Source organism: Anopheles ziemanni, chromosome 3 (assembly GCF_943734765.1).
Source record: "Anopheles ziemanni chromosome 3, idAnoZiCoDA_A2_x.2, whole genome shotgun sequence".
NCBI classification, from domain to species: domain Eukaryota; kingdom Metazoa; phylum Arthropoda; class Insecta; order Diptera; family Culicidae; genus Anopheles; species Anopheles ziemanni.
In genome coordinates this window covers 39,993,120-40,016,657 of record NC_080706.1, presented here as the reverse complement: position 1 = coordinate 40,016,657, position 23,538 = coordinate 39,993,120, and the positions used below count along the sequence as shown (strand labels likewise).

At 49.3% G+C, this 23,538-nt stretch overlaps 1 protein-coding gene across 1 annotated transcript; it reads left to right on the top strand.

The window, feature by feature from the left end:
• Positions 1-15,956: 15,956 nt before the first annotated feature.
• Positions 15,957-22,548, top strand: LOC131289438 (beta-alanyl-bioamine nonribosomal peptide synthetase ebony). Its single transcript, XM_058318695.1, has 6 exons — positions 15,957-16,086; positions 19,687-20,151; positions 20,235-21,308; positions 21,382-21,787; positions 21,872-22,135; positions 22,215-22,548. The coding sequence occupies exons 1-6, from the start codon at positions 15,957-15,959 to the stop codon at positions 22,546-22,548; spliced, it is 2,673 nt and encodes an 890-aa protein (XP_058174678.1).
• Positions 22,549-23,538: the final 990 nt, after the last annotated feature.

Here is a 23,538-nt window from a genome sequence, read left to right as displayed (position 1 = left end):
ATATGGGTGGCGAGCAAGGTGGCAGCAAAAAGTATAACCCAATTAAAATGACGCTTTCAGCAGCGTTTTTCGTAGTGATTTATATGGAATTTAAATTCGCACAACCTATAACAAGTCGCCAACGGCTACTATAATATAGTAACCTTTACGTCCCATGCAATTTCGTTTCACGACAATAAACGGCTCAGTGGACGATTTTAGATCATGCAAACCAGTTTTGTATTCCTGCAAGCTTGCTCTAAACAATATGTTTGCTAGAAACATTTTACAAAAGAACTGCGCGAACACGTAATACATCACAATAATTATCGATGTGACGCAATGAATATTTAATTAATGTTTCGCTTGGCTATTATTAAATCTTTAATGATTAATGAATAGCTCGTTCCCGGTAGGGTATGGCACAACAGGAACCAAGAGAACGAGTTGAGCAGTGTTTCTCAAGCGTTGTGGTGGGGCAATGTTTAATATTGAATTGTGTCACTAAATTTTGCGATTAGCTATAGCTTTATTATAATCTGATTCATCAAGAACGTTGTAGATCAAATTTGTTCAGCCAAACAGTCGGCAATCACATGGATTATACATACCAACGATCATCTTTCAAATATTTAGAATCTTGATCTTTACTAACTCGAGAAAAGATTCACAATATTTATTTTCGTATGTGATTATGCTCCCTTGATTTTTTTGTTTTTTATGTCAATGTTGGGATTCGCCAGAGTGTGTAAACTAATTACCATATTATAATGTGCATAACTCTTTTAGTTTTTGAATGACTAAAGTCTGTCACGTTTGTAACAGAAACAATACCATGTATTCTATTTTTTAACCATGAATTGTTACAATGAAATCGTAAAAATTGAGTTATGATAGAAACAAAAACCTTTTTCGTCATAAACATTGAATTATTCGTCAGGGGGGTAACAATACACGTTATCGGTTATCTGTCCACGAAAATAGGTTACTTTTCTATAGACTTATATTTTTGAATAATGAATAATGAAATTAAATCTGCTCGAAAAAATAATGTTTACAAAACAATTTCTAATTTTTGCTGTTTAATAAAAAGTATGAAATAATAATGTAAGAGGCTGGAAAACTTATGTTAGAGTTAGCGCAAGGTCCATTAGTTTCCAACTTACCTATTTGTTGTTTAGAATCCTTACCAAACCTAGACCATCGAAACGAAAGGATTGACTATCTGAATAGCAAATAGCAAATTCGCAGAACGCAAAGGACAAGAGAGTCAAACGACAGGTACGACCGAGATCGGTCCTCATGTCAGGGAAGAGGATGATAATGAAAACAATGATGATAGTGATGAGCAAAATGACCTCACAGTAAATCAACTATTTTTATTTTCATTTGGTTCTGAGTGCTAAACAGTCAACATGGGTGATCATTAAAAACGATTCCGTGGGAGTAAAAAATGGCATGGCGACACTAAGAAACACTGTGCCCGCTAATGGCATCCATTTGTCTTCCCGCTCGATGCTGTACTAGAAAAACGGCAAAATAAAGTGCGGCCGAATGCGAAAATCCTGACGCTCCGTCAACTTACATTATTCATCATCATTCGTGTGCATGCTCCGATCGATCAACCTTCAGCTTCGGTCGCGGGGGATAAACCGGCCCCGCCATCGACTTTGTATCGTGCCGCGCGCAATGTCGGTACAATTTGCTATCCGAGTTTGATAAGGCCCGACCGTGGCGCTGTGTAGGCGAACCCCCCCGGCCAGGTGGAATTCCAGACTCCAGAGAATGTGTGGCAAGAAAAGCTAGGAGTGTAAAACTCGCGCCTTTTTTTTGGTTTTGATCAATCGCCGAAAGGGGACGCTGTCGAGCTGGGCAAGTATATTCTGTCCTCCCCCCCCCCCCCCCCCCCCCATCGGGACATCGTGTGCCGGAGATGCCATTTCGAATCAAAGTCACACCTGCCTCGGGGTGGTTTTTGTTCTTATTTGCGCGTGCAGCGTCCACCCCTTGACAGTCCGATATCATACGATCAACATTTCAAAATCGCGCTAATAGTTACAGATTGCCCTCCTTGATTCGCAGTCGTTGGCGCAGTCGGAGACGCGACCCGGGGCCACCTTGTTACACCTGAGCGACAGTTTGGCGATCTGGCCCGCCCCCGGGGGTGTCACCGGGACGCAGATTGAAGCTGTCGTTAGAATTCCCAAGAAAGGGTGGAAGAAAAAGCAACAAACCCCCGGACCGGTTATGCATGCAAACAAGGTGCACATCCCTGCGACACCGAGCGGCGCAAGGAAACCCATGGCAAGGGTTTCGCCGGTTCGGCCGACGGAACACCCCCCGCCGTGACGCGTTCGGGTGTGCCCAGGGTTGCGAAGAGAATCGCGTCGAGAGGGCAAAGTGAAGCGAATCCTTCATCGAGTAGGGGAGCGCTTAAATCTGTAGGATCTCATGCTAGGCTAATTGACGGCGGAGCGGAGAACGCATCGCATCCCCGATATTGAACACGAGCGCGCGACCGAGCTTCATTTTGGAGGTGGACCCCCCCCTCCCCCCCCTCCTCATCACCCTCCCCACCCCCATCGAGTCACCCGCAAGGCGGCAGTGCGCTTTTCCAGCCGCCGAATCGCAATTGCGATCGCCGGCCCGAGCGTGAACGCCCGACGAAGCTGCTCGATGCGAATCGGCAAGCTCGGGTCGCCCGAGCGCCATCTCGCCCAACAAACGCGCGCGTTGTTGCGACTTGCGAGTGCCGGTCACCCGGGGCCGATCGCTCCGGAGGCCGTATAAAAGCAATGTAAAGCAGTTTGCCGTCAATTAGTTTGTTTTGAAAACTGCCAGCAGCAGCACGGATCCGAGCAGAAGTTCGGTGTCCTTTTGGTTTCGCACGAACAAGCACGTCCAGCAAAGTCGCTAACCGTTGTCACCGTGGTGGCCGAAACATTAATAAAAAAACACATAGAAAACGCAAACCCAGTGCAACCAAGCTTCTTACCAATAGACGTGTCCACGCGTACGGTGGATTCGTGATTGGGCAAATCGGACGAGGGTAGAAGTGTTCGTGCGTGTCGAAACCGCCATCGAAAAAAACACCGAGCCAACGCTAGCAGAGACTGTTGTACTCCGAGGTGCCCGCCTGAAGTCTTCCAACGAAGAAAACCACACGAAACCATCTGAACAACCATTCCGGGGGCCGGATCGATCGTGCGGTGTGTCGTGAAAAACTCAGCGCTCAAGGAAAGCGCCGTGAAAAAGTGACCGCAACAACCAAACAGTGCGAGGACAGTTTTCGTGAGCTTCTTCACGCCGGTACGAGAAAACGCGATAAACAAAAAGAAAAAACGGCTGCTGCTGTGCAAGTGTCAGTGCGTGTTACAATCTTCGGTTGACCGGAAGATTTGCCATCGCCAGCCGGGCGGAAACAGGAAACCACACGTAAGCCCATGTCTCAACCGTTTATCGAAGGTCCTAGAGAGTGTAGTCCGGTGCGCCCTTCGGGGTCCTTTCAAAATTGGTTTCACCGTTGTAGCGGCGTGGCCGACGGAAGGCTTGTTCTAGCCAGCAGGAAACGCCGACGACGTTCCGACGGAACAAAGGAACTATCCGTCCGAAACTAGTTTTTCTCGTTCCATTAACGCCGGCCCCGCCACCGCCGAGGTGGGGCCACTGGAGTTAACCAGTGCGCTGATGAATTGGTTCCTTTTACACGCATATTGTGGGGTGCTTTCTTTAAATTTATGTGCACCGTTTATTCCGAAGGTTTTGTCCTGCGCAAGCGCAAGAAGATAAATCAGTGGGATAAAAAAACAACCCCGCTTGATGATGGTAAATATTTCTGTGAAACTAATTATGTGTACAATTTCATTTGAAATGCCATCAATTATCGGTTTTAATTGAGTTAACATTCTACTATGCAAAGATGGTTATTCATTCGTTCTAAACTAACTATCCGCAAGCGGTGGACTTCGAGAGAAAAAAAAACAAGGGGTTGCCCCAAGTGCATGAATAAAACAAAGCCACACGAACGCATTTTAAAACGTTTCCCCTGACGTTCCTCCCAGGTCCGGTCAACAGATGCAGTTTTTTAATACATGCGTTTCCGTTGAATTTTTCAATTAGCTCGAGGAAAAGATTAACCGTTCAAACATACAGCGTGTTTCATGACAAATGGATGGATACATCGATCGCGAGTACATATCAATCGCGAATCAAGATCAAACTCGCAGATATACAACCGTGGTGTTTAAATGGCTCAATAACGTTCCGCTGTGTTTCGGTATCCTCTAGCGTGCGATATTTCCAGAAAGCACCAACTCGGGGAGGGTTTTACGCGAGGACCACCGGATTATTTGAACGCCGGATCGTGCGTGGTTCACCCAAAACGGAAAACTCCTCAAGCGTGGCGCTTTGCTTGGACACAGGACGAATGCTTCATTTCATTTCGGCGCTGGATGTCAACAGGTCGCCACTGCGTGCGCTGTCGTACTTGAGCGATAAATTCTTTCGAATGGCAAACCCCCTCGCCCCCTCCCTTCTTGGGGTCGGTTTTTCCACGCCGCGCGAACCGAAAGGAATTCATTAAACGCATTGCTTCGAATTATGGCTTAATTTTTTGCACATTCCCCATAATGCATCTGCGCGCGCTCCCGCGCAGCTCGGCGGAGGGAGGATGGGGAGTTCGATGTGTGAACCGTTGTTTTTCCGAAGTGGCAACACTTCTGTGGTCCATCTACACACACACACACACACACCCCTCACGGAGAGCGCACGCCTCATCGGTTCAATATTTGAATTTCAAAACATCGGTTTAATTGTTTAATGATCGATTGCCGGTGCGAGGTCCGATCGTGGCGTTACGATATGGCCCCCGCATACCACGCACAACCACCCACACACACACACACACACACATACACACGCACGCACACTCGGTGGAGTACAACCCCCGTTTGCCATTGTTTGCAAGCGCGGGAAACTGCCGCGATCGGTGGGCGAGGGGCGAGAACCTTTCCATCTGTAGTGGGCATCCGATGGAACCCATGCCAAAGAGGATCTATGAGGGTAGGGGTGAGGAGGGGGAGGGGGAGTACTACACGCACAGCTTCAGGTCGTCACGCATAGAATACAACAACTGCGCCAGGGCAGAATTCCGTACGAGCCACGAGCAGTGGCATGTCTTGCTCCGGTTTTTACCCTTTTAATCGTTTGCGAAACCAACGTTCCTAGCGCGATGAGGAACGCGAAGGAAACGGAGTGCTGTGTTTGGTTTTTTTACCTTCTTCGTAGCTGTGGTATGGAAGGGAAGAAAAAACGTCCCAACGCACGCCCGATCTGTCCTATCCTTGCCGAAAGGGTGGATAATTGAAGGGGCAGCCAGCTTGAGACGGAAATCGGCTGATGCAACAAAGGCATCCTATTGCAACAGGTTGGCGAAGCGAAAGACCGCGAACGCCCAGAACAAGGATTTCGCGTCCGGCGAAGCAGTTCTTGCGGAACAACGCGTAGCATGCTGCAGAGTGCGATCTTTGTCCTTTGTGGTGGTACTACCGAGGAGATCTCTCACGTCAGCGGCATCAGGCATCGGGCCCGACCTCACGCCGTGATGCGCTGGTGTTTGCTACTGCGCGTGGCGCAACGTAGCATGCATTCCAACAACGGCAACCGGCAACGGGTATCTAGCGATCCGATCCATCCCAAGCGCAATCGATGGCCGGGTGGTGCGTTAAAGGCGGCAATAAACATCAAACAAACGCTTATCTTCGCATGCCTACAACCCATTGGCGTGAGTTGTCTTCGATCGAACGATTTCGATCGAGGCGCGTGGCGAACCGATTCATACATAGCTCAATGCAATTATTCATCAGCTGAGATGCGGGCGGGGATTCGCCCTCACTTCCGTATTCCGGTAGGGACACAACGGTGGGGGAGACCCCGCAGTGGAAACGGCCAGAAGGAGGATCAATCAGCTAATTGAGCTACATGTTAGTGAGTCGAAGAGTGGGAGGGAGATACGGGGATCCACGGGCTAATATACCCGTGGATGGCCTTTCCGTCGTACATCGATTAGAATTTGCGACTTCATCTGCTGGATCTGCCTGCCGCACACGCCAATTGCAGCTTTCACTTGCACTTAGAACTCCGTCGAGTGTGGACGTTTGGTGTTTGACGTTGGTTCCCGTTGGTCGGTTTAGTTCCAGTGTTTATCGTGACATCTTCCAGCTTGCGCAGCTTGTCTAGACACCTGTTCAGACCCGCTCGTCAGTGAACAGACGAAGAATCAGGTCGAAGAAGGTAGGTACGGAGTATGTCGTTGTGTAACGATCGCTTCGTCGGAAGACACTTGCGGGCAGAAGTCATACATCGCTTCCCACTCTATGTTCATCTCAAGTGACGGCCAAGTGTCCGTCGGTCGTGGAGAGGTTCGCCCCAACGCTGCCATCTTGACCGGCATCAATTTCACTTTATTCCAATCAAAACTATTCCGCACCACGACTATCGGCGACTGTCGTCTTCGTCGTACCGGCGCGAAGTGTTCGTTATCCGTTCCATCACATCCCGGCGACGACGTTTCTCGATACGACGACGATATTGCCAGTCGCGTTACGGACAAGAAATTATGTCGCCACTAAACAAACACCATCGTTGGTTACATTGTGTTGTTGTTTTTTTTTTTGCTTACGCGTCGATCGCTGATCGCCAATCGACCGCAATGGGAAAGGGCGTGCGGAGAGGAGGGCAATTGCCAGCTGGGACCGAGACCCTGAACCTCTCGACAACCGGAATCTCACCTAGTCCAGTTCCGCAGCGAAACCCAGCGGCACTGCACTGTGATTAATGTGTGAACCTGCGGCGCACAATGGAGGCGCACTAATAATAATTTATCGAACGGTTTTCCCGCAACTCATGCCCTGCGCCGAACGGGAACGGATGTCGCATGTAAGTGCCAACAACGGAGACGAAATTGCAATCAAGAAGTGCTCTGGAAGGTCTGGCTGCCTCTCATCTAGCGACGCCCAGTGTTCGCGGGGCCAGTGTCCTTGACCAATTATGCCAAAAACAGCAAGTTCAGGTGTAAATGCCTCACTTCAACACTCAGTTGATCATACGCAAGGCCGAAACCGTATTACCTTGACAAAGGTCGATCTATATTTACGTGGAATTTAAACGTTGACCACATTTGCGGTAAAACAACACACACTTTCTCGACCATCAGTTGCAAAAGCGTTGAAATTAGAGTTGTGTAATTCAGATTCATGAATCGTTTTAGAGATTCAAGAATCCCGAAGATACAGAAGTGATGATCCAATAGTGAAAATTGATGAGCAAAACATGGGTAGAGAGACCTCTTGTTTTTTTTGAACGCATTATCCACACCAATGAAAGAATCATGGAGATTCGTGAAAGATCCATGAAAGATTCATGAAGATTTATTACGGTTTCATTAGATTCATAAACGTTTGAAGATTCGAATCCCTAAAGATTCATAAATCCATCTGAATGAATCTCAGGTGAAAGATTCATGTGAATGAATCTCACCAAAAGATTCATTAGGCACAACACTAGTTGAACTGTTTCTTCCCAAAAAAGAAATCTCCAAAAACCCTCCACCGAACCGGGCATAACTAGTGCTATAAAACTCATGTATGGATGTAATTAAAGTGCCTCGTGTACTTTCAAATACGATCGTTACTTTGATCACATCGGCCTTCTGGAGCATTCGATCAGAACGCAGAGCATACGCTTAACAAAATCGTGCACCAATTAAGGCACCATTCGTCGGTGAAGGGGCGAACACAAGCACTTTGGGAGCCACTACTGTGGAGGTAATATTTTTAATATCTGCGGTAGGTTTCGGGTCGGGTCCCCGAAAGCGAATAGATTAGCCCATGCAGGGTCTACTTCAATATTTGGTCAGTACATTATGTAGACATTCAGAGTGAGCGGACCAATGCAAAGTCGCAAAGAAAACCGACCAGCGAGTCGAGTCAATATTGATAATCAAGATCGTGCGATCCAGATAGCCACTTAACCTTAATCCATCCATCAAAACTCCAATTGCCAAGTCCCCTTGCGCCCTCCCGCTTGCGATACGATTTCGATCGGACTCGGGGCTCGTAATAATGGGGGTGACAAATGTAAGAGTTTGAGATTTATCTACAACCTACGCATGGGACGACAGGAATAGGTGTATATTTTGGTCAATGGATTCGTTAGAGGAAGGAGTTCCGATCCTAACTTGAGGTCACATCTGTCGCAAACCGGAAATTGGTCAAAACAAACCAAATTCCTCGTCCGTTGACTGGTTTTTCCTGCCTGCCAAACGATTGCCGAAGAAAGGCTTTGACAAACGAGTCTGTACTCTTTGTTGAATCAACAATCTCATAGATCACCGCGTGGGGGTTTTCGGGAATTCCGACCGTACAATTCAGGACCCCCAGCATGGGCGGGAATCCCATGGTGCAAAGCTAAAAATCACCACCTTCTTTATCGTGGTGTTTCCGTTCTGGAAAGGCGGTGAGACTTCACGAGCCTGGGCAGATGCGAAACGTGTCGTCGAATGCAAATAACGCCGGGCTGGAAATGGAAAGAATGTTCCACCGCCCCATGCCTGCGTATGCTGCGGTTCAGCGAACATGAGTAATACTATCTGGTTCGGAGTTCGCTTGCGTATGCGCGACACGAATCCCGCCAAAAGCCGACCCCCACCCCCCGTCCCCCTTGGGGTTCGGAAAGCATCTCAACCGACCGTTGAAGCGCCATCGCAGATTTACTACGACTTGCTTCGCGCTCGGTGGGAGGGGGTTAACATCTCCTGGGGTGAACTCGCGGGCTGAGAAATTTCACCACCCCACCGGAACCGCGCCACACCAGCGGACCGGCGATGGACGATGGCTTGGCCCTGACTCCACCCTCCCTCCCCGGGGGGTGTTTAATTGAATTTTTACGCCCGCTTGCAAAACGAACACGATTGCTACAGGGCTCTCGTTTCCAATGCGACCGCGACAAGTGCACTAACAGCTGCACCGCCACTGCCAGCTGATCTGACTCGTGATCGTATGGGTGTGTGTGTGTGTGTATTTCCCCAGCTAGCAGCAAGATTAGCTTTGAATACACCCAACCGACGGGTAGATCAGCTGCCCCTTCTAGGCCATCGAACGGCATCAGGTCCTGGGGCGGTTGGCCGGAGTGAGGCATCACCGCTGACGTGTGTTGCATAATTGATTGAACGATTAATTTATGGTAAGCGGTTGTGTTGTGTTGATAGCAATGTTGTTTCGCCCTTTTGCTTGCTCATTACATTAGTATTCCATTCACTAGCTCCGGGCGATGCTTATCGCACGCGGTTTCATACGCGGTGCATCATATGGAGGTGCATCCCTGGCGTGGATTTCCGGACGGGGAAACAACTCAGTTACTCCGATTGCGGTGTTTCCCCGCTCAGAATTAACTCGTGGGACGGAAAGATGACGCAACGGAGTGAACTGGTTTCGATTGCGTGCCCGTTCTGGGGCGCAAACAAATTAAATGAAGATGTTACACGTTAATTGCTTCCGACTCCCGGCGTTGCTCCGGTGTTGGAGCAGTGTCAGAGGTTACGCCTTCGACCGCAACCACCTTCGACCGTAATTAAATCGTTAGGTTGGTTGTTTAGAGTTTCAGCCACAAAACAGCTCGTTAGCCGTAGGGCCTCCATAAGCACACGGGTTTGCTTAAGCACTTGCTGAGAGCTAGCGGGAGATCGCGTGCGCCTCACGGTGTAACCACGGAGTAGGCGACAGCAGCGATCGAAGCTGCCAGCACCAAACCGAGGAACTAGATCTTCATTTCCCAGCCAGCTCGGCAGGGCCACCGGGTTGAATAACCCTTGGCACGCGACCACTCACCAAGCCAATTTCATGGATTAGCATAGCGTGATGCTGCTGTCCTTGGCGGTAAACGATCTACGTTATAGCCGGCAGAAAATCCTAAAGCTGAGGCTTACGATCGAAACGGTTCTGGCCCGTTTTGGCACCGCGCGGTACACGAATGTCAAGGCCTCCGGGTAACCCGGGACGGTTGATGTCCTTTCCCCTCCCCCCCCCCTGAAAAGGGTTTCGGCATGTTTTTGAAAGTCATAACAGATATTCAATTTCCCAGCAATCGTACACAACAACCCGGAGCCGGTTCGGGTTCCCATTTCAATCAGTGACAGCCTGTCAAACGATGGTCAAGCGCAAGGACGCATTTCAGAAAAGGGTGCTAACAAACCGTTGTGGAGAACTTGTAGCCTTACACACACGCACACGCACACGCACAGGAGAGTGGAGCCCGAATAATGTTATTTATATTTCTCCTAAGAGGTTCCTCCGTTCGTGTTCCTTCGTCCTTTCCCGTTTCGGTGGTGCTATTTTCGATCAATCAAACACCGGACCAGTGGACAGTGAGTGTCACGGCAGGGACAGAGGGCAGGAAGAAAAGCACCTAGTCATCACAGTTGAGCGATTGAGCTCGGTAAGGAAGCTAAAATTCGGACCGGATTTGATCAAGGACACGACCACGGCACGTGCCGAAACGGATCCGTGCTTCTCCGGGTCCTAAAAGACGGGTTCTGGCAAAACCGGCTGCAATCAATGTGTATCAAAAATTTAGGCGTTAGGCGAAGTTTATTAAAGTTAGGTAGAAAAAAAAAAATACAGCCCCACCTGGCAGAATCGGCCACACATTCGCCTCCCCCCGCGGCGAGAGCCACGCTCGGCTTAAGAATGAATAATTTATCGACCACCAACAACACTGTAATTGATTTGTTGTCGGTGCCATTTGGCACTCCGGCCACTGCCAGCGATCAATTAAGCGAACTGACAGGAAGTGCTGCCCGCCGAGGAGGCGGGGAAATTGAAGGGGAGAGTTCACTTGGCTGTCCTCTGACGTTCTATGTTTTAGCCACCTCGAGTACGGGTGTTCAAAGCTCGAGGAGTTCAAACCGTTTTGGCCAACCTTCGGCGTGCTTTGCCACCCTGCGCCGGCCGTTGCAGTTCGTCTAGCAAGCGGAACTGGTCGGGGAGGTTTTATGTCCCCAGTTTTAATTTTTTTATTACACTTTTCATTTGAACCAAGCCTTTGCCTTTGCCGTTGCGACCTGATCTGGTTTTGACGTAATTTATGACAACGTCCGGCGAAAGGATACTTGGAGGCGTTCGAGAGTTCCTCTAGAAATGTCACCGTTTTCCCACAACCCCCTAGCGTTGCCGATTCGGGTAGATCAAAGACTGAAGCACAAAGAACGGCTGCGATTCCGCAACCGAGACCGAACCCAAGCCCCAAGGAAAGCCGGACCGCCCCGCGGTAGGCAGCAAAGTTGTATGCAAAACGAAATGGCCCCTTCACAGGCGAGTGGCCGCTTGTCGTTAGAAAAAAAGTAAAAAAAAAACAAAATCACATACCGACTCCAACTCGAGGCCCCTATTACCGGTGGTAATCTTTCAATAAAGTAATTGTGAGTAATTTTCCAACGACGGCGCACGGTCGGCGGTTACCCAAAACTTCGGCGGAGCCAATTGGTGGGCCGATGTGCGGTGCGGTGAAGCTTTGCGGTTAATCAAATTACCACCAAAGTGGCCAACAGTGTGACGGGTATTATAAATATTGGTTCGGTTCGCGTGTTTGTACGCTAAACCGGCAGCGCGCCCAGCGTGTGGTCCCCTCGGCCGGGGAAAAGATCAACCTTGGCCCTTGTGTCCCGGTCAGGCTGGGGGGAGGTTCTGTCGTAATGGCCTCAATCTGTCCACCGTGGTGGGAGGGGGGGTACGTAATGAGCCGCGCGATCTGTGGTCCTTGGTTCTCTCCTCCCAATCCTTACGTCCGCGGGAGGTCATCGACGGAAGTTCGGTCCCCTTCCCCGAGAACGATTGGATTTGAGGCGTACAATTTCTAATTAAAATTTCCTGCCATTGAATCCAACCCCGGGTAAACAAAACCACCCATCCGCCCGATTACCCCCCCCCCCCACCCTCGTGTGACCGTTTCCTCATTTCGGGTACCTTGTTATGTCAATTGCTTGATGAGCAGAAATTATTTCCAAATTTGCAACCCCATGGCCGACCACCAATCGACCAATTGCCCACATAACCATTGGCCCCGGGAGGGCAGGGAAGGGGGGGGGGGGGCAAAATTGCGATTAGATTTATTTACTTCGCAGATTTCGACGCCAGACTTCAATTGATGATGCGAATTTACCGAACGAAATTAACTCTCCCAGAACGCTCATCTGATTGGGTGGAAGCAATTTAAGAATTCTACCGACGTGTGGGCAATTAATTACAACAACTTTTTTCGGTCTCTTTTACCCTTTTTTATTTCTGATCCAACACGTTCCGAATTGGACCGCCGATCAACTTGCCATCCTTGCAGCACACTGATTATTCTGCGCCAATTGGTGGTAATTTATTCCGGTGCCGTAGAACTTTACGGGAAGCCACTTGCGTGTCCGGCGGCGCACTATGGATACCCACGAAAACCAGCTTGCATAGCTTGCAGTGGTTCTTTCAAGGACGAAAAGAAAATACAGGAAGCGAAAACTTCCCAACCGTCACTTACTGTCATGTAAGCGGTGGTAATTTTTTAGCGCTTTACCTTCGTCTAAAAATAAACCGTCCCGAAAACCGGCTCCGGGGTTGGTTTAAAAATATCATCTTGCGAACCAGTCGGGAAGCCTTGACCGCACCTTGAGCGGTCGGTGCAGCGGAGAAGCTGCTGGACAGCACGACACCACCACCGTAACGAATCAACAATCACGAGCAGCGCGCTTTTGGCGAGCTTAAATTGCTTCGCATTGCTCAAAAATAGCTTCCCATTTACTCGCGCCAAGTGCATTCGAGCCCGGAAATGCAACCGGAGGCCGCGGAGGTCCTTGCTGACAGGTTGGGTAGTACCGAGATGGATCCAAAAATAGCACGCCACCAGAACCATGATGCTGGGGAGGGGGAGTAGATGGCCATATACCATGCATGCTATAAGTAGCAGTCACTCCGCCTGACGATGACGCCGTTACCGATTTACGATGGAAAGGGGCAAATACCCTTCGCTTTGCCTTTCACGAGCCGGCTGGAACAACGCTCGACGCTTCCTGCTCGACTTCCTAAACGGGGAGTTTCATTCACGGGGAGAATTTGTTCGCTCGACAGCCCGCTCGGTGGCTTTGGGGTTTTTCTCGTCTTCCAGTCCAGCGAAGGATTTACGCTCATGGTGGCCCTAACGGGTAAAATGAACGGGGCCCCTACGTAATACCGTAAAACATGATAAATTTTCAACAAAATCAATGTTAGCTATTACTTTTATCCCACAATCAATAAGTTTTCTGGCGGTCTCCTCTAAGTTTTCTTTTATCAATTCTGTCTAATTCTTATTCAACCAACCGGATAAAAAATGATATAATTTTACTTCCCCCTTTAAGATCCGCATGAAGTATTCGTTTCAAAACATAACTCGTTTAAGAAGGAATCACGATTTGTATAAAGAATGGTATGCAACTTTTTTCAAATGTATGGCAACATCTAACAGAATATGTCAAAAACGCATTGCGATATCAGTTGGATCCAATTGTTAAGTTTTTCAACGCATTATCTTAGTGCTATGCTTGATAAATTCCCAAATCTTGTTGTTGCATCCAAATATATGATTGGTTCCTATTGATTTACTATGAAACATATTTTTTTATCAACAAACAAATTTTACCTTTCGATCATTAAGAAGATTTATAAATTCTATACAATATTACTTTAATTATGAATGATCCTTGGACCTTGAAGGTTTGGGGCCCCATGCCTGCTTCGGCGGCCCCTCGCCACTGCTTCCAGTTATGACAGTTAAATCCGTAACTGCTTCCAGTAATGACTTCCAGTTCCGGGGGCAGGTTGCGGACATCACAGGTTGAGAATTTGAGAATCACTGAGGTAGAAATCCGAAAGGTAGGCGCACCTGTGAACCGGAAGCGGTCGTCGATTGGTGTCGAGCCGATCGTCTTCCAAAACAGACGTAAAACAAAATGTGTAACGCATGACGCGTGCCAAATCGTTTGGCCGGTTGCAAGGCATTTATAATCTTAAGCCCGCAATCGATGGCTACCAGTAGGACGCGCAGGATTTAAAGTGTCCAGCGATGGTTGTTTTTTTTTTGTAATGCCCACTGCCTTCCAATTGACGTTAATGGTTGTCCAAATGTCTCCAAGGATAACCAGGAGAACGGCGCAATGATGTTTGCGATGCTGCGCGTGTCTCGATGCTGCCCGACCAACCAATTCCGAAATGGAACAGCGTTCATGACATTCACGACGACGGCGGCCAGGGACATTCGCAGGCTTTTGGACCCGTGGGCGAAGGGAGGGGGAGGGGGGCATCCCGGATGTTTTGTTCTACCGGACGAACAGCATACTCCATTATTTATAGCCGTAACGCGTTACCCTCGCCGCCGGGCCATAACGAGAACCATGTAGAATGGCAACTATGCATGTTGCAGCATTCTGTAAAGAATGCATCCTCCCCAGGCTGGGTTATGCTCCGGGGCCCGGTATGCTACCGCCGGTTCCGAGTGGAGCGGCATGATGATTAATTAAGAAAAAACACACCCCGCAGGATCGATGATCGTTACTGGCATGCGTCGCAACACGAAAACGGTAGCTCGTGAACGATTTTCGGCCCGGCATATTTTTAGCGAAGGGAATCAGCGTGTGTGTATGTGTGTGCTTATGCGGGTATGTACACAGTTTTAGTAGCCGCGAGCATTAATTCTTCTCGGCCAAGGTACTGGTCAGCCTGGGACGACCTTGGATCGTGAGATGGCTGTGTGTCGCCACTTTCAAGTTCATGTAAGCTGTCCACGGTCCACGGTGCAGGGGATTTCCACTCAACCCTCCCACCCGCCAGCACAAGGGTGAACATACGGAACACGCAAAAATAAAGAAAAGAAAAGCCCACCCACTCGCCTCCACGACATACCCCCCTGGGAGGGGTGGTGGTAATGGGTTCGTAGGCGCCCGAACAAAAGAAAACCGGTGTAGTCCAAAAAGAAAAAGGCACACACGCACGCACGCACGCACACGGCGAGCTTCAGCGAGTCGTTTGCGAACATGGTGGACAAAAAAACTGCAACACTCGAAGGAGCTAGTTGCAAAAACATTTAAAAAAAAACCAGAGCAACAACCAGAAAGATCAAAAAAACGTTCGAATGTGATTTAAACTTGAGCAAACCTTGAGCAGTCTTTAACGGGCGGCAAGATGCGGCTGCTTCAAACGATGTCCACCAGGCGGACGCCGAAAGTGTATCACTTCATCAGCGCGAATGGCGCGTGCCAGGCCTCACGCACAACCTCCGCGGTTTGTCTTAGCGAACGGCGCAGAAGCAAAAGCGACAAAAAATGCAGGCGGATCTACTTCACACACATTTCACCCCTCACAACCCCCCCTTCCGAGGCACCACCCGGGCTAGCGACCGGATGTAGTGGCGTGCGACGAACGTAAAGGACGAATCGGGCAGAACCAGTTAGTGGCACGCGTGCCGAATAATCAAATAAATTAATCGATCTCCCCTCGACAACATGGGGCGGAGGGAGGTCGGAGGCCCTGTAGGCGATCACCTCCAAGCCCCAGGAGGTGGTGGTGTTTTGATGATGTCGGGGTTTAGACGCTCGATTCCGGGCGAAGAATGTTGCAGCTTAAAAGCTCCCGTCACGATAGGTCATACTTTGGAGTAGCCCATTAATCCTTACCGATTTCCGAGGATTTTCGGTGCGATTTCAGTCAAATGACCGACGATTTACCACCAGCCTTGGTCCCGTTCGCTTCTCACCATTCAATTTGTTTGCTTCACCTTCCCTTTTTTCCAGGCCGAGGAAGGAAGTAGACGAAAGTGTGCGAAACACGCGTCGAACCAAGAAGGCCATCAGCAAGCAGCCCGGCTAGGACACCGTCGACCCGAAGCAACCACCGGAACATCCACAGGCCACCATGGGTACCCTGCCGCAGCCAGCCATCGTCAAGGGACAGCTGTGCCCGCTGGAAACGACCCTGCTCCATCGGACCTTCGAAGCTAACGTCGACCAATTCTGCGGCACCGATACGGCCATCATCTACGACGGTAAGCATTCGTTCGTCAACCTTTTTTTTTTTTTTTTGACATCAAAGTAACCCCTCCAACTGGTAGGAGACACCCCCCCCAAACCTCCCCTCTCGCCCCCTTAAATCAATTGGACGTACCTCGATTTCTACTGACCGACCACGAAACGATGCCACCGTGCATGGGTGACTTCGGGTGCACCGGCCGTGAAGGGTTGACGTTTGTTCTGGCCATCTAGTGACTTGCCATCTAGACGAAGGTCAGGTGTTATGAGGTTAGGATTACATGTAGTTTTTCTTTTATTTCCGCACCGCCATGGAGCGTTCTATTGGAAAACCTCATATTAACTGTCATTTTAAATCGCACAATCCAAACAATCATTTTAAATCGCACAATCCAAATCATCAATCAAATTGTTTATCAAAAATCTAATTTTATTCATCACTTTAAAATCTAAAATTTAACGTTTAAAATAACAGGCGCTAGCTTAAAAACGGTCCTATGTTTATAGCGTAGTTTTAAATTGCATACACAACACACGAGTTATTGTTATACAATCATCAACAAAAGAAGATATTGTTCACAAATTTTTCTTCTTCTTCTTGTCGAAAATGATTCTAAATTCTTGTAGAAGATGGTTTAAAATTATGACTATAAAAATAAGTTTACATTTACAGTACAATTTAATCTATACAACAGCAGCTACCAAAGTTTTATTGCAAGACGTGCGATTTTACGACTTTTATCCTTATGTCCCAGTCTCTTATTCCAATTACTATTGAAAATCATAAAACATTTATTGATGAGATAGGTATTTTTTATCAGTTTACCATAGTTACGCTTGTGAATCGTAGATTCATCGATTAATGCTACTGTTGGACAAGATTTACATATAAAATAATCTATATAATCTTGTTAACCTTGTTCAAATGTAGGCTTGAGTGAGGTACACGTGTTTTAAGCGTTTATTACCAGTTCAAATCTATACGCCCTGATCTGGAAGTATAACTCAGCCGGGGTTCTCCGAATTGAGGACGTCATCAAGGCAAGAGATTAGATCAGTATAAAGAAATTCAAAATGAGATTCAATCATACAGACACCGTTCTACGGCGCAGAGGCTATTTCTTACAACCCATCGGTACTCTCTATTAAAATAAACCTAAACACCAACTCGCGTAAGACTTACTTCTTCGTTCACTTTGGGTTTGAACCAAATTAATTTACGCCCTCCAGATTACATGATATTTTGTGACGCTATGCTGTTATATGAAAACTGAAACATACATTGACATTTATTGAATTTAAATTAAAATTTATGCAAACCAAAGAAAATAACTAATCGATGAAATGTTTAGTTGCCTCAAGTTGATGATATATATGAGGTGCAAAAAGGTGTTAAACAGCCTATCATTTACAGCCATGCAATATACAATCTTGTTGATTGGAAACTATTTCAATAGAACCTGTTACGCAAATTGAGGGACGTTTTATACTAGAAAATATTGCCAAGTGGAATCATTCAAATTGAATGATTTGCTAATTGGATCAACATTATTATTGGCAAAGACGATTGGACAGGTTTCAGCGAGAGCCCGAGAATGCAGTCATCATATATTTAGATTAGCCAAGACGGGTGATGAAAAGCCATTTCATCGAGCCAGTTCTACCATCATCCTTAAGAAAATAATTTCTTATAGAATGGATTCTTTTAAGCGAGACACTTGGTGGAGCCCGCACGCTTGGTTCATAATTATTACATTGGCAAAGACCGTGTAGGGTGGTAGGGTGTTCAATGACATCAGGCGCGCATAATTGGTGTCTGCGTGTGACAAGAGACGTTGAAGAACCAATCCATAGGTTTTTTGTTATCGTTTTTGGTCTCTCGGTACCTATAGCAAGCATGGCGTGCAGACACGCACCAACCTGCCAGAGCCGCCAAGAAAAATCAATGCTGTGACAAATGCATCGCACGAAGCGGGTACCAACCCACTAGATACCTTCGCCGATGCATTTAATTTCGGCTAATGTGTGCCTTTCACCGCAACCGTACCCGGTTGAACGGCATCGTCCGGGCAGCCTGCTAGGTTCGTTGGTAATCCAAAACCCTGTGTCATGTTTGTTCGCCCGCGGAGGCCCTCGAGGTCCATGGTACTTTTATTGGATGTGAACCGAAGAAAAAGGAAACCGAAAGCACAGACTAACTTTTAGCATCGGATCAGGGTGGGTTGCTGGCGGGAGCGGGGTGGGTCCGAAATCTGCGGACCATGAATTCTAGTTCAAGGCCAATGAAAGTGAGCCACCAGCGAGCCGAGCGTACCAACGCCCGTGTAATGGCCACGGCATAAAAAAACCCCCTCTTGCAAAGGCTCCATGACGAAGAGACGGCGGAGGTTAGGGAACAGGCGGTATACAACAACAACAACGGCAAGGAAAAATAACCATCGGCATCGTTTTGTTTCGTGCTCATCGAGTTTCCTCCGAACCACCACCGTCTTGACCGTGAGCAATTGGGTGTTTCTTTTTGAGTTCTCTTTTTTCGGGGTGTGTGTTTGGGTGGTGTTTTTTTTTCTCACTTCTCCATCTAACATTTTCACCGCCACCACCAGCCAAACACAACACCGCGTCTTGCCACGCCACGCCACACGTCCGATCTCCGATCACCGGACCTCGTCTAGCTCGTGCTAACGGAGGACAAACTCCAAACCAGCGTCAACGAAGATCATCATGCCGTTACCCAATAAAGCCACCCACTTCCTCCCAGCCAAATCGACATCCCGCCACCCCGTCCGCGGGGCAAATGATGGGAGGGAAAGGGGGCTGCGAAAGCTTTAAGCGGGAACGCGCGTACTTCAAGTATGACTTCAAGTGCGCCGAAGGGGTGCGAAAGGGTTTGGCCCGGCCGGTGCGAGTTGGCCTGCCCTGCGGCGGGCACATTAGACGCGCCATCGTGGTGCGGACGATTGGACAGGTGAACGGGTTACTTACTTGCCTACTTGCACAACCACGACACCGGTTGCACGGCGTACTTTTTGCGCGGCGAGCGTTTTTGCGCAACCGAATGCAACGGCGCGCGCTCGCATTGCCATTGCCAGCGTTGGTCAGCCGTTTGGCCGCAGTTGGGACGGGTGAGAGGGACGCCAGAGGGATAGAGAGAGAGAGAGAGGTATACAGCCAAAGAACGAGCGCGCGCGCACGGTGTAGCGGTTGATAACCTTAAGAAAATCGTTCCATCAATACCGTAAAAAAACGCACTCATGGCGACATCGACAATGAACTAGGACTAGGCAACTCAAGTACAATTGTTACATTAGCCGTGAGCAACCAAAATGGGACTGATCGGAACGTTCTGGGGAAGGGGGCAGAGGGGACGGGGAGGTGTGTGTGAGTGTTCGTTCTGCTAGAGATTAGACAATGGCAAGATGGCTCAAACAAAGGCTAGATGCAAGGGATAATCATTGCCGTGACAAAATACTCCAACTCCAAGTGACCATGAGAGTCACTGCGACCGTGTTCACCGACTGACATTGTGCTCTAGCATTCCTACCGTGCCATTCCTATTCGTTCGAGTCGATAAGTTAGTATACATGATAGCACTTCGACTACTTCCTCACCCCCAACAGATGAGCGCCGTGGGGAGCTGCAGATCAACTACAATGTGCTGAACTCGACGGCGAACCGCCTGGCGGCGGCCGCCCTGAACCGCATCAAGGAGCACTTCCGCTCGCCGGCGAACAGCGACGGGGACCACATCGTGGCGGTGTGCATGCACCCAACCGACCGGCTGGTGACGATGCTGCTGGCGATCTGGAAGGCCGGTGCGGCGTACCTGCCGATCGATCCGACATTCCCCCCGAACCGCATCCAGCACATACTGGGTGAGGCGAAGCCGGTGCTGGTCGTGTACGACGATGACTACGACAATGCGGCCATCTTCGGGAAGACGCCGGCCATCAGCTACGCCGAGCTGCGGAAGCGCGCGAGCGACATGAGCAACGCCAACATCCGGCCGGACGCGATGCTCGGCCACGGCGAGAGCCAGCTGGCCCTCGTCCTGTACACCTCCGGTAGTACCGGTGTGCCGAAAGGTAGGTGACCACAACTAGCACAAACAATGGCGGTGACAGAGGTAATAAAAGGCGTGCTGGTAACCTTATTTTATTGTTTGCAGGCGTGCGCCTCAACCATGAGACCATTCTGAACCGGCTGCAGTGGCAGTGGGACCGCTTCCCGTACTCGCCGACCGAGCGGGTCGGTGTGTTCAAGACGGCCCTCACGTTCGTCGACTCGGTCACGGAGATCTGGGGTCCGCTGCTGAACGGTATGGCGATCATCGTGGTACCGAAGAAGATCACCAACAATCCGGAGCGGCTGGTCGAACTGCTCGAGCGCTATCGGATTGAGCGGTTGGTGCTAGTCCCGACCCTGCTCCGTTCGCTGCTGCTCTATCTGCCCCTGCAGCAGCAGGCCAACGGTGGCGCGAAGCTGCTCTACAGTCTCCGGACGTGGGTGTGCTCCGGCGAGCCACTGCAGATATCGCTGGCCCGCGAGTTCTTCGACTACTTCGAGGAGGGTGTGCACGAGCTGTGCAACTTCTACGGCTCGACCGAGGTGATGGGCGACGTGACGTACTTCGTGTGCGAGTCGAAGCGCCAGCTGGATAACTACGAAAAGGTGCCGATCGGTTACCCGCTCAGCAACACGGTCATCTACATCCTCGGCCCCAACCTTCACCCGGTGCAGGCGAAAGAGATCGGTGAGCTGTACGTGTCGGGGCTGAACCTGGCCGAGGGTTACGTGAACGGGCGTGACAGGGATCGCTTCATCGACAATCCGCTGTCGATCGACCCGGCGTTCGCGCGTCTGTATCGCACCGGGGACTACGCGTCGGTCAGCAAGGGCTGCGTGTACTACCAGGGCCGAACGGACTCACAAATCAAGATCCGTGGCCACCGGGTCGATCTGTCCGAGGTGGAAGCCAACCTGCTCGGCCTGCCCGGCATCGATAAGGGTATCGTGCTGTGCTACCACGCCGGCGAGATCGACCAGGCGCTGCTCGGGTTCGTCACCCTCGAGGCGAACAGTCACTATCAAACGGGACTGCAGGTCGAGGGGGCGCTGGCGGATAAGCTGGCCCACTACATGATCCCACAGGTGATCCTCCTCGACAGCATACCGCTGCTCGTCAACGGCAAGATTGATCGTCAGACGCTGCTGAAGATGTACGAGAACACCAACAACAACGGTAAGCTTGGGGTGACCGGGCAAACGACCGATGTCAATGTCTAACAACCGCGAACCGTCCTCTCAACTTTCAGACGACACGGAGATCGAGATCGAGTACGACTACAGCGACGTGCCGGTGAGCCAGCTAGCCGTGGCGAAGGACCTGTTCGAGACGGTCGGCCAAGTGATCGGGCGTTCGACGCGAGCCAAGATCTGCCTGTCGAGCAACTTCTACGAGCTCGGCGGCAACTCGCTGAACTCCATCATCACCGTGACGAAGCTGTGCGGTAAGGGCTACCCGGTCAGCATCACCACGTTCATCGGGGCGAACAATTTGGGCGAAATTCTCAACAAGATCTGTGCCGACGAGCGCGAGCTAAAGCTGTGCACGTTCGACGATGAACTCAATACCAAAGAGCGTCTGACGCCGAGCTTCGACTATCGCATGCAGCTGACCGCGTTTCCGCTGGCGCTGGAGCACAAAAAGGACACCATCGAGTAGGTTTTAGGGTTCGGGTCTCGGATGGCCTCCGATGATGCTTAGTACCTAACTTATGATCGCTTTACTTGTCCCCACTATAGCATCATTACGTCGAGCTTCTTCGAGAAGGCCGACCTGGAGCAGTGGCTCAAGCCTCAGATCTACGAGACGGACTACAAGGACATCCTGGAGGACATCTGGCTCGTCCTGATCGAGAAGGGGCTGAGCTTCATCATCAAAGACGAAACCGGCCGGTCGGTGGGCGTCTCGCTGAACTTCGATGCTCGTGACGAACCGGAAGTGACGGTCACCAGCAAGCTGATCATCGTGTTTGAGTTCCTAGAGTTTGTGGAAGGACCGATTCGGTAAGCACTTGGTGGCGCATTAAAAACATTCTCTTGCGAGGCGGGGGGCTAATATCCGGTTCTTTCTCCCCTCACACAGGGATAGTGTGCTGCCGGAAGGCGTGAACCAGATCCTACACTCCTTCATGATGGGCACGTGTGCGGAACTGTCCGCCCAGGAGAACATCGAAGCGATGCACTTCATGGAGAGCGAGGTGCTGAAGCTGGCCAAGCGTCGAAACTTTGCCGGCATCTTCACCACCAACACCAACCCGCTCACGCAGCAGCTTGGCTCGAACGTGTACCACTACGAGACGATGCTGGACTATCAGGTTAACCAGTTCGTCTACAGCGCGGACGGGTCGAGACCGTTTGCGGCCGCCCCCAACAGCCAGCGGGCGGTGGTACACTGGAAGGACATTCGGCAGCAGTGAAACACCGAGCCGAGCGGTTAAGCTAAGGATTGGTCGGTCCGCCGGCCGACGAATTAAGTTATTTTTATTTATAAAAAAAAGAAAAACCACTATTCGCGCACAACCAATCCTTCCTCCGCACACGGGAGGACAGTACAGGGAACCTGAAGCCACCGAATGCCCTGGTTCACACTATTATTCACCGACACCCTACTCTTCTGTACTCGGTATGGGGTTTCCAGTTCTTCGCCGTAACCGTCGTTGTCGACCTTAGTATTTAAGCGAACAGTATTTTTTTTTTAGTTACGGTATAGAAGCGTTCGTTGCGATCGGTTAGTATACTCTTTTCAAAGTAAAAAAAAATCCTAGATGCAAACATTCTTTGCATTAGTAATGACAAAAAATTGTGATTTTAAGCTGCGCACCGGTTCAGAAAGGAAGTGTGCCCACGCTTAGGAACAAGTTCCAAAAACGGCACACACCGCTATGGGAGTGCATGTCAACCCTGGAAGCTAACTAGAAAGATAAGAGACACATTTTAATGAATAAAATTTTAATAAAAAAAAACACTGAATACCTGTTTCATTCCAGATCAATATTTTAGCAGTCCTTTAACGTACCGGACTTTAACACGCGACCTTCTTCATCTACGATTATCGCTGCCAAAAGTAGTGTTATCTCTAGGAAGTAGTGGGAATTTTGTTTTTTCAAACAGTTTTTATGCAACTAGCAGGGTTAAATATACTTTTTATATACATAAATATATCTTTTCAAATCAACAAACAAATCAACTTTACAAACAAAATTTGTTACAAAAAAAACTAGCTCGAAGCTGGGGAATATGTTTTGGGATGTTGTAATATAAATGTGATGTTACACACGCCAATATACGGTGATTTGGGATAATATGGTGGGTTTAATCGTCTAGTTGTTGATTTGCATATCGGCTTAAAGTACTAAAGGCACACTCATCTAAATTGATGCCATCAAAAATTGATACCAAAACATCCG